The sequence below is a fragment of the Passer montanus genome, unplaced genomic scaffold (assembly GCF_014805655.1).
Source record: "Passer montanus isolate IOZ18808 unplaced genomic scaffold, ASM1480565v1 scaffold4, whole genome shotgun sequence".
Taxonomy (NCBI): Eukaryota; Metazoa; Chordata; class Aves; order Passeriformes; family Passeridae; genus Passer; species Passer montanus.
Genome location: NW_024368818.1, coordinates 9509838 through 9521370, shown reverse-complemented (window position 1 = coordinate 9521370; position 11533 = coordinate 9509838). Strand labels below are relative to the sequence as shown.

At 40.2% G+C, this 11533-nt stretch overlaps 1 protein-coding gene across 1 annotated transcript in view; it reads left to right on the top strand.

Moving 5' to 3' along the window:
- The first annotated feature begins 2401 nt into the window (after positions 1-2401).
- ARHGAP42 (Rho GTPase activating protein 42) overlaps positions 2402-11533 on the top strand; it is a 142312-nt gene continuing 133180 nt past the window's right edge. The window contains exon 1 of the mRNA XM_039718509.1: positions 2402-2591. Within this exon, the coding sequence (XP_039574443.1) occupies positions 2438-2591 (154 nt within the window). The 5' untranslated portion in view covers positions 2402-2437. The remainder of the gene's footprint in view (positions 2592-11533) is intronic.

Below are 11533 nucleotides of genomic sequence, written 5' to 3'. Positions count from 1 at the left end.
ACATGGAACCAGTTAAATGGATAATGTCAAGTTACTTGGAGGGAATATGCTATTAATATTGCTTTCATTATTATTTCCACTTGTGATCTTGATATCAAAAGCAGCAGTGTGCTTATGCTTAAGATGAGAACATTATATAGTAAAAATCAGTCACCTTGATTACCAGCATAACATGAACTAAAATGCTTAGTACATGGTTTTGGGACTAGCAAATGTCTCTGTTTTCACTTTGGAATCTGCTAGTTGAAGACAGGAAAAGAAAGATCTAAGAGCCTTAGTGAAGCACAGTAGTAATTTTGCTGTGAAATAGACAAATGCAATCTTCATCACAGGTGTTTAGTTCAGTAACATAGTCATTAATGTGACTGAAAAAGGTCTTGCATATAATTTCAGTAAACTATGATGAAGTAAGATCAAATCAAACTTAGAGACCTAGACAAGAACAACAAGAATAAAAAAGGAAATTAGTATTTTATTATATGACAGAAAGCTTTATTTCAGTATTGTATGGAAGAGTTAAGAGATTACATTATTGTATTCTAAAACTACATCAAAGAATAAACATGGTAGAAGACAAATAATGTTTTCACTTCCAGATTATATTGAAAAGAGACCAACTGTGCCTAAAATGACCTTGTGAATATATGTAGACTGAAAATTTGGTTTTTAATAGTCAGAAAAAAGATCCACTTGCAACATCCTTCCAGTAGTTCAACTGAATTCTAAATAAAGTTTATTAGTTTACAAGTGAAATTACATGCTACTGCCTGCAAAGGCATGGAAATAACCAGCCCTTTTCAGTCTAATTCCTCCTATTATTAGAAAATAGGGAACATGTTAATGAGCAGAGTTTTGCAATCACTATGAATTAAGAGACTTCAATGGGTCTATTAGTATCAACACTGACAGCTAACTCTGATACTGTGCTGAGGAAGTCTCAGCCTTGTGAAAACTGAGAATTATTATTTTTTTACTTGAAGAAATTCTCCAAGCTGTATTAGCTGAAATGGCAGCATCTCTTCCGCATTTTTGACACTCACAAAAATCTACTGTGAATACAAAGAGGTAAATTTTGATGAACAGTTAAGAAGAGTGAAAACAACAAATGATATCAAGGAATTACAGTACAGCATGTAGGAGCACTGAGCCTTCCCGCACTTCCATATTCAACTGTGTAGACATGGTGTGTCTATTATTTGGTAGGAGTGTGTGCATGGCTGTCTTCTTGAAAGCAATTTTGGGCAAGTGGTGGGCTTCTTGAAGTACAATTACTTTCACAGCCATGCCTTGATGATTGCTTCCAATTGAGTTGTTGCCGACTTGAAGGTGTGTTTATGGAGAGATCTCCTTAAATTCAGTATGTGTATTTGTGTACATGCATACTGACATGATACGTCGGGATAAACCACTCCAGATAAACAAACACACAAGAATCAATCAAAGTGTTTCTGTTTACTGTGAAAAGCCCACTCACATACTCGTAAAAACCAACTTTGCTGCAGAAACCAGGCTTGATGCTCATCTTTAGGATGGATTTGGCTCAGCTGTATCCCCTTCATAGCAACCAAGTGCTACGGCAGAACACGGATGCTCCCATCTTTGTGTCTGCCCGTCCCGGGGCCGCTGCCCCGCCGCAGGCCGGACGCGCACCCGGGGCAGGCTGGCCAGGGTGCCAGCGGGATCCCCTGCCAGAGCAGGCCCGCTCGGGCTGCCTGCCTCCGGCCCCGGCTGCCGCGGCTCCTCCAGCGGGGCAGGAGCCCCGGGGCTGGCATTGCTCCTGCCCCAGCAGCCGCCCCGCTTCACCCCGACAGAACCAGCCTCCTCCAGGCGCACCCTCTGCAATGCCCCTGCGCCTCCGTGCCCCGTGGTGCAGCCTCCCTCCCGACTTCGCTCTGGCCGTCCCAAAGCCCCTGGTAAAGGAGGCGGCGAGCGCCGGACCGAGCCGAGCCCGGACCCTCCACCTCGCCCCGGGTCGCAGCGGCCCGAGGCCGCGCCGCCGCTGGAGGGCAGAGCGCGGAGGGGCGGCGAGCGAGGGGCGGGCACTGCCGGGCCGCGGCCCCGGCGTGTGAGCATGCCGCGCCGGGAGGAGGAGGAGGAATTCCTCGGCCGGGCCGGAGGAGGTTCGCACTGGAGTTAGCGCCGGGCAGGGAGGAAGAGCGAGCGCTGCCGGAAGCGGCGGAGCGGCGGCGGCGCTGGGAGCCCGCGGTATCCCGCGGGCAGCAATGTAGCTGGGTGACAGCGGCCGGAGCGCGCCGCCTCCGCTGCCAGCGGGCCGGTGCGGCGGGTCGGCAGCTTCTCCGGGGAGGCGGCAGCCGCGCCTCGTCTCGCCGCTCCCCCGCTATCCCCTCTGCCCTCGGCGCCGTCTCTCGGCGCGGCCCTCCCTCCGTTCCTGCCTCTCTCCGCCGCCGGCCGGGGGGCTGCGGCCGCCACCGCTGCCATGGGGCTGCCCACGCTGGAGTTCAGCGACTCCTACTTGGACAGCCCGGATTTCAGGGAGCGCCTCAAGTGTCACGAGATCGAGCTGGAGAGGACGAACAAGTTCATCAAGGAGCTGATTAAGGACGGAAGCCTCCTCATCGGGGCCCTGCGAAGTGAGTGGGGCGGTGGGACCGGCGGTGGCTGGCAGGAGAAGGGGCTTCTTTTGTTTGAATGGGCGCCGGGCGCGGGCTCCCCTGCCGGCGGCCGCCGAAAGGCGCCTCCTCAACTTTCTCTGCCCCGCTCCCTCCCTTCCTCGCTCCCCGCCGCCGTGCCTCGCCTCGCCCGCGGCGGGGCCGGGTGGGTGTCCCGGGGGAGCGGGGGCGTGGTCCCGCCTGGGGATGCGGGCAGAGCCCGGGGTCGGGCATGGGGAGGAAAGTCGCCGTGTAGATCGCTGTACGCTGCGAATCAGTGGAGTGTTGCGGCGGGGTGTGTTTTCGGCACGCTGGCTGCAAGTTGCGTGTCTTCAGATAAAGAAGATGTTCGTAATGAAGCGGATTTATAGGAGAGTTTATGTCTTCCCCCCCATAATGTTTTCATGTGGTAGATTAACTTTTTATGTATTTTGAAAGTTCTGAGAGCGGAGATAAACACGAAGAGCGTAGCGCTTTTAAAGGTCTGTGAGTTGAGCAGTGACAGCTTTCTGGGGCATGAAAACAGCAGTCATGCTCTGAAGATCATAAAGTGAAAGCTGGAAATTGCCCAGGAGTGTCACTAGACTCGGATTGTCCTCCCGTCCTGTAAACCTTGCCACCTACTTCTTGTCTTTATGTCACTAAGTCACTTTGGATCTCTCACCTGTTGCCCAAAGTTTTCCTTCACCGAAAGCAGAGAAGTAACTTACAGCATCTCTTTTTGCAACATGAGATAGTCAAAAGAAAGAATTGCTTTAATCCTTAAAAATATCTGCCACATTGTCATGGTATGTCGGTTTTTGTCGAGTTAGAGGTAGCACTACTGCTTGTTATGTGCACAGGGAACAGGTGTTGCTCTGAGCTCTGTAGTTCTTAAGAACTGTTTCTGACCCAGAGTCTAAACCCAAAGTTTGTGTCCTTATCTAGGAGGTAAAAATTGTAAGGATTTTATTTGCCCAACAGTAGGGTTTAATTGGACTTGTTCATGCATCAGCTGTATATTTACAGCACTGCATTTACATAAAGCAGCTATTGCCTTTTTGAGAGTTTTTTTCATATAAATGCATGTATTTCTGGACACATCTAATTTTTAGTGAGTAGCTGGGTAGAAGTTTAACATCTTGTTTGAATTTCTATTAAATTTAATAAATTTCTGAACCCATGCCCACAGGATGTGAGATGACCAATTACACCCAAAATGTGCGTGTGTGTATATATGTGTGTGTGTATCAGTCTACGTGTATCTCTGAAAACTCACTGGTACAGTTTTCTCATTTACAGTTTTCTTTCAAATAAACTAAAAAAGTTTATTTGTATTTTAAACCTTTCTTGTTGCTAAGAAGTTTTCTCAGTGTAACAGAAAGTCTAAGCTTGTTTTAAGTAGTAAAAGCTTACTATTACAATCCTGGTCCAAAAATTAGTAATGACAGATTGGGATACCACATGAGTACTTTTTTGACCTGGACTAGCACTGTGAGCTGACTGCTTTTGGGTCCAGATCAGATACGAACAAGCACAACTTTCTTGTTAGGCTGTCTGAAGACAGGCTGAGAGGTTGAGGCTGTTAAGCCTGGAGAAGAGAAGGCTCTGAGAAAAACTTCCTTCAGCTCTGCAGTAACTAAGGAGAGGCATACAAGAGCTGGAGCAGGAGATTTTACAAGGATGTGCAGTGAATAGTCCAAGGGGTAGGTCTAGATTGGATATTAGGGAGAAATTCTTCTCTGTGAGGCTAGTGAGTCTCTGTAACAGGTTGCCCAGAGAAACTGTGGATGCTCCCTTTGTGGAAAATTTCAAGGCCAGGCTGGGTGGGCCTTGAGCAGCCTGGTGTAGTGGGAGGTGTCCCTGCCCATGGGAGGGGGGGTGGAACTTGATGATATATAAGGTCCCTCCCACCACAAGCCATTTTATGGCTGTCAAAGACAGATTGTAGTGGAACAAATATTGTATTTGGGAAGTAATTTGAACCCTGGTTCTGAAGTGAGTAATCCCATTAGTTTTGGGGAGAACACTTAGAGTCCTTGCAGGGTTTAGAGCAATATTTATATCTCAAGTAATGACTACTTAATTTGTAAGTTCTCATGATTTTTCAAACCTTTTAGTTCAAATGTTATTCTATTTGACACAATGCTTGTTGTATCCTATATACAGATCTAGAATCTTTCAGCCTCAGAAAAAATAAAGTTTGTTTTGGTATAGTAAGAAATCTTTGTCCTCTTGTTCATTTCAAATCCCCTGATTTCATGACTGTGTCATTTTTTTATAGAATATTGCCTTAATTCCTCTGTTAGGACTGCTGAGAAAATGCCTGCATTTTTTTCTCAACAATTTAGAAATCCTGTACTTATGCTGTAAAGACTATTGTAGATGCTGCAAGGACAGTGTACCTGTTACAGCAAGTAGCACTATTTCTGTACTAGAGCACAGAAATTTGACTTGTTTAAGAAAATTAGTGGCTCTTACTCACCTTTAAAATCAGTGAAGTGTAAAATACTTATACAAGCCTTTTATTTTTTCAAATTTCTTAAAATGTGTTTGAAAATCAAATTGTGAAGTACTTGACTTCAGTGATAACTATATTATTAGATTTTTGAATATTTAATAACCTTAAAGCCCAGTAACAAAACAAGTATTATTTACCAAATTTTATCTCTAGGTGATCTAGGATTTTTATTTACACATCATTTTGTAGGATCAGTTCTGATGGGGTAAAAAAAACTGCACTGTGCTGTAGAACTTCAATGGAAATGAGTTTTGGAACATGTCACCCTGACCATGCTTAGAGAAGAAACAGTGAAACTGACTTAATGCAGTTAGAAAACACATTATTCTAAAGATTGCTAAATGTAAGTTTTATTATATGAAATGACAGCATGTCCATGGTTTTTCAGGTGAAATTAAACTTCTGTATTACAAATGTTACAAAATTTTAATATTTTCACAATCAAATATTCAAGTTACTGTAACAATGCAATGTTTATAAATACCTGGCAGATTGCCCTTGAAGGTAATTTAAGGTAGAACGAACACACTCAATGTAGCATGCAGATATTTTGCATTTCATTTGGAGTCATCCCAAAATGAGTCAGACTTCATTAATGTGGTTTTGCTACTTTAATTGTGGAGAGTGCTGTTTTCCAAGGTGGCATGCAGAGCTGTAGTACTGTGTTCCATGAAGCAGCAGTTGACTATTGTGAATACAGTGGGAACTGATAAAGCTAGAATTAATAGAAAATCCACGGCAGCTTTTCCCTGGCATTTTTTGCACTGCTTCATTGTCTTTCCAAATAAGCAGGATTCTGTGAGTAGCCCAGAACAACACAGATTATATGTTTCAGTTTAGTTTTAGTTCAGGTGTTAGCATCCCATCTGCATGGCCATTGTGCCTGCTTTAGACTTGTCCTACAATTAGTATTTAGTATTGGTATTAGGACTACACTTCCTTTTTCAAATCAGCTGAGGTACTAAATGCATTACTATCTCTTGAAAGATTTGGATTATGCATGTAAGAGACTTGCCTATTATATTAAAAGTGTATATTTTGACAGAACTTTAGCCCTGGCTATAGGCACATTTCAGTAGAAGTATATAGTTTTTTAGTGCACCCAGAAGAGGGTTTTTGTTGTTAACTTAGGAATTAAGAGGGTAAAAAAATTTATAGAAAGAATGGTTTCCTGTTACAACTGGTCTTGATTATTAGGTAACTGTTGTGTTCATAATTTCTTCAGCCACCCAGTTTAATAGCTCTTTCAGGTGCATGTTGAAAGTGCATATGCCTAAATGCTTCACATTGTGAGCTCCAGCTGTAGAATGACTCCTAAGGCAGAATTGATGTTTCTCCTTTCTGTTCATTCTAGGTTGTTTTCAATTAAAACATCAAGTCTGTTTTTCCCTGTACTTTTTTCCAGTCATGTACTTTGTAATTTCTTTGTAGCCATCTTCTGAAAAAGCAACCTAGTCTAGGGTGTTGTCGTATAGATTATATAGACAACTTCCCTTCTAGAATTACTTGTATGCTTGTAATTTCCATAATAGGCCTACTGACTTGCCAGAGTTAATGAATATTGTATTTAACAATCCAGAAAAGTGACATTCATCTTGTACAGGTGATCTTTTGGCTCAGGGTGTGCAGAAGTCTTCTGTTTCTCCCTCTGATTTTTGAGGCCCTCTCCATCTTAAGTCCTGTCAAATTCACATATTTAAAGATGAGAGCTGCCTAAGTTTTGGGTTAAGTGGTTGAAAGTTCAATATGTTTACAGCTGTTTTAAGTAACACTATACTTTTTCAAGTGTCTTAGAATGATGCCAATAGTAATGCAGAGATGTGGTGTTATATGTACATGTAATATAAATAAGATTTAGGAGATATCTTTAGAATTTTGTAATTTAGTAGCAGTCATTAGTTTTATTTTATTACTTGACACAAGGAGAAACAGACAAGATGGAAATACTGTGTTTTGCAAGGGGTGCAAGGGGATGTCATTTACCAGGGTTTTATTGAAATTTCACACATAAAAATACTCAAGTTGTTTGGCATATTTCAGGGTTTTCAGGGATGATTCACTTCTCTACTAAACCTAACAATAAAAATACAGTGATGAGCCTGTTTATACATAGGGAAATTTTGGGGATTAGCTCCCTGGGAAAAAAAGGGACAAAATTACAGCATAAGAATTTACGATCTTTTTATCTCTTTGGGGGATTCATTTTTTCATGAAAAAAAACCAAAACCTTTGTATCTTTCCAGAGAGATGCATTTTCCCAGATACCTTTGCCTCGCATATTTTCATAAGATTATGTCTTTTCCAGACTCTAAGTGAAGCAAGACTGAGTTCATTGAATGCTGACTGCTGAAGTTTGATAGCAGTCATTCTCCTTGATTTATGTAGCTGTAGCTTACATTTCTTAGTCTCTTAAGTATATTATTCCCAATTTAAAAAAAAATATTTCCCTCTTAGTATGGCCATACATAAAGATGTGATGCTAACTAAACTAGACCATATGTTCTGTGTTGTTCTGGGACATTCCCAGAGTCACACTTACTTTGTAAGTAAGCATTCATGACAGTCAGCAGCAGCTTCATGGAGCACACGTGTGGTCATCATGCCTACTCCAGCCGTGTCCTACAACTAGTATTTACTGGGAGAAACTACATTTTCTTTTTTCCCACTTAAAGGAATTGAAACCTATTCATTGCCATTAGGTTTTGTTTTTGAAGTTATTGGTTCCATTGCTGTTCTGTTACTTCTGACAAACATTTGCAGGGTCCTATGCAACCTTAGATGCTGTCTGCAATGTCTATGGATTATGGATGTAACTATCAAAAACACTTCTAACAGTGGTCTGCCTTTTATGCAGAGATACCAACAGTAAGCTGATTGGTGGCCAGAGAAGGATCTTAATTGCTTCCTCTAGTGCTTAAAGCAGCTGCAGTCTGTATCATATTATCTTTAGCCAAATATATGGGAAGAAAACAAATATCAGGATGTAGTGGACTGTTACAGAGTGCATTATTTTCTGGCCATCACATGATGTTTAATTTGGAACCAGTAGTACCTGCAAGTGAATTTCCAAACTGTCAGTAATGATTACTGTATTAACAAAACCTTGAATGACTCAACATGGGTGTTCTTAAGCCTTAATATTGTATTGAAACTGGTATTCTTTAGAGAAACTTGGTAATTGGATTATGTCAGGCTACCAAAGGAGCAGATTTGAGTTTCAAATGCCATGTGAAATGATATCTCTGCTTGAAAAAAATATTGTGGATTTTTTTTTTAATTAGGATTTTTAAACTGATTTCTTTAAAAGGTCAAATTTAATCTGTTTCTTAATAGGCCAGTTGGCTCGTTGTCTACTGTGTGCTTCATTTGCTATGAATAAGATAAATGAATTCTATTAATAAGAGACCAGCTGCTTCAGGAATATTGTCTTTACTACAATGGAAAATATGATGCTGTGGTCACTGAACTTGTCCAGATCTCTTGGGTTTTTGTGGGCAGAAGTGCTACAGCAATTTGCAGTTTCCTGTAATAGTAAATAACTTCGTATTCATGCTTCAGGAATATTGTCTTTACTACAATGGAAAATATGATGCTGTGGTCACTGAACTTGTCCAGATCTCTTGGGTTTTTGTGGGCAGAAGTGCTACAGCAATTTGCAGTTTCCTGTAATAGTAAATAACTTTGTATTCATCCTCTGAAAAAAAAAAAAAGCAAAAAAAAAAAAAAAAAACAGAGGACAATACAATCCTTTTTCCTACTGAATAAGTAAGACAGTGCTGTATCTTTGCCTTTCTATTTTTCCTGTATTCTCAAAACTGTAATTATAAGTAAATCTGGAATACAGAGAAATTTGGTACCATGGATTTACTTTATTAAATCCAGTCTCCTGCTAGTATTACACAATGTAATCCCTACTTGTCAAGTTCCATTTTAAAAACAATTTTTTTCCTTTCTATTTCTGCTAGAAAACTGTTCTAGAACCTTGTTACTCTGAGAATTGAATAACTCATTAAAAATAAATTTCATCTGGAAATTCAAACATGTTTATGCTAATTTTCTTTTCACTCAACATTGTTGTTTACTTGGATTTGCTTGGTGAATAATCACATCCTTTTGCTGGACTGAACAGGCTATTCACATCCTCTCTTCTAAGAGGTTCTCTGGTTTCTTGGTCATTTTAGTAGCTCTTTTCTATGCCTTTTTAAATTGGCTTTTAAGTTTTCAAGAGCTCACAAAGTAGGGAAAACAAGACTAGTATAATAGTCTTCATAATTTTTATCTTTCCGTATTCTGTAAGAACATCAGTCATTGGATCAAATCAATGCTTATGGTCTTTTGACTATGTGGTGCTATGGATTCCTCAAGTGTATGATTAAAGGTGAAAAAGTCTCAGGATCTTGTAGGCAGTAGCAATGAGGTATATATTTAAACTGAAGAAAAATAACTTGACCTTCTTCCATATTAATATGGAATTGAAGTACTGTTGGGCTGTAATGTAGCCTCCCATTGGCACCCTGTGATGTGCAAATAGCTTTCATTAGAAAGATATATTTCACAGCAGGTTATAAACTCCAGGCTATGTTACAGTGTAGTTTTTCAGATTAGTTAGAAGTTATCAATTTAAATCACTTCCCTCTTCTGAATTATGCAAACTTGTATTTCACAGGACACAAAAGCTTAAACATGTTACTGCACTCTAGTGTTTTGATTAATATCGTTCAGACATGGCAAAACAGTATGGAAATGCTGTATGTCTTAAGAAGTCTTGTCTTCTTTTAGCTCAATATTTAAAGCAGGATACAAAGTGCTGCAATGCCTCGGTCATATAGTTTGTTCTACTGCTCATGTTAGTTGATTTGCAAGTTGATTGCATGCCAGATGTGGGTTATAGTGTCTGTTTACAAAGGTACTCTTGGTCTCAGAAAGATATTATGTAAATCAAAGTAGGTATCACCATTAGGATTAACTTTCTACTGTAAAAGCCTGTAAGTAAAATAAAAATAATGAAAAGTAAAATAGGTAACAATAAGAAGAATTGGTTTGTGATTTTGCCAAGAGGTTGGATCAGATGACCCTTGAGGTCCCTTCCAGCCTGGTATTCTGTGATTCTGTGATTTGATTCTGTAGAACCATCTGTCTGACATGAGATGAGCTTCTGATGTCTTCTCGCAGAAGCTGCCTCTGCTGCCCTCCTCTGCCTCTACCTTGCCGTGTAAACCCAGTAAAGCTCTTCTCCAAGTACTTTCAGTGCTTCTGTCTTTGGAAGAGAAATGTTTTAGTTCCTCTTCTAACAAGCAGCTGCTGTCTAGGCATTTGATGACTGAGAATTGTTTTGTTGTTCATGGGGACAGGTAAAATTAGGAAAATAACAGGGGAATGAATTATTAAAAAGCTACAATGGCTTTTAATTCTTTTACAGTATACATTAGATGAGGTGGTCATTCAGCTGCCCTGTTTAGACTTTTGTTAAGGATATAATTTTTTTTGTGATGACCCCATCCTGCTGCTTTCTGCACAAAAATACCTGATTGCTTCTAGAAAATTATCAAATATAAAAATCACCTTTGTTCTTCTTCCCCAAGTCCACACCTTTGCTACTGTCTCACCACCATGCACAGAAAAACCCCACAAATCCTTGGTAAAACAACCAATACAGGAGATAGGGTTTCCTAGTAAAGACATTTGTTTTTGAGTTAAGTTCTTAGTTTGCTAGTTGAAAATGCACAAGAAGAGATAACTGTATTTATTTAATTTTTTTCCTGCTGTAACAATTAGATTAATTTCAAGATGTGGCCAAATGTCAGTGAAAATATGTGCAAATCAGTCCTTAGAAGCCACAGTTCTTAAAAGTGCAGGTCATATTTAAATGGAAGAGCTGAGAGATTTGCGATGTTGTGGTAGTACATGTTGATGTTCAAAAGCCTGCTTAGATTATCAGTATTGTCAAAGCCTTTGGAGTTTTGGACCATGCTATCCAGAAAGTTTATATTCCTTTGTAACTCCATTCCTTCCATGTCATCACCCTTTTCTGTCTTATTTACCTTTAATCTTTGTTTACAAAGGATGAGGAGGAATTGAGAGATAAAGGTAGAAAGAACACAAGAACTCATCTTCTGTGGAATTTACTATTTGTATAAACTGTTACTTTATATTGAATATTTATATTATAATGAATATTAGGGGGGTGATTTTCCTCTAACCCTAGAATTACTTATAAATTGCAGGGAGCATGCAGAAGAAACTTGCTGCTTTAAAAAAGATTGCTCTGAGCCTGAGGTTATCAATTTAAAAAATTGTTCCCTTTTTGAACCTTTTCATGTCTAGAACTACCACTGTCATTAAAACAAGCTGTATAATGATACTTCAAGAAAGAAACTAAACCTTTCCATGCTCCTCTTGTGAGTTACTGTTTAGCCTACATGGC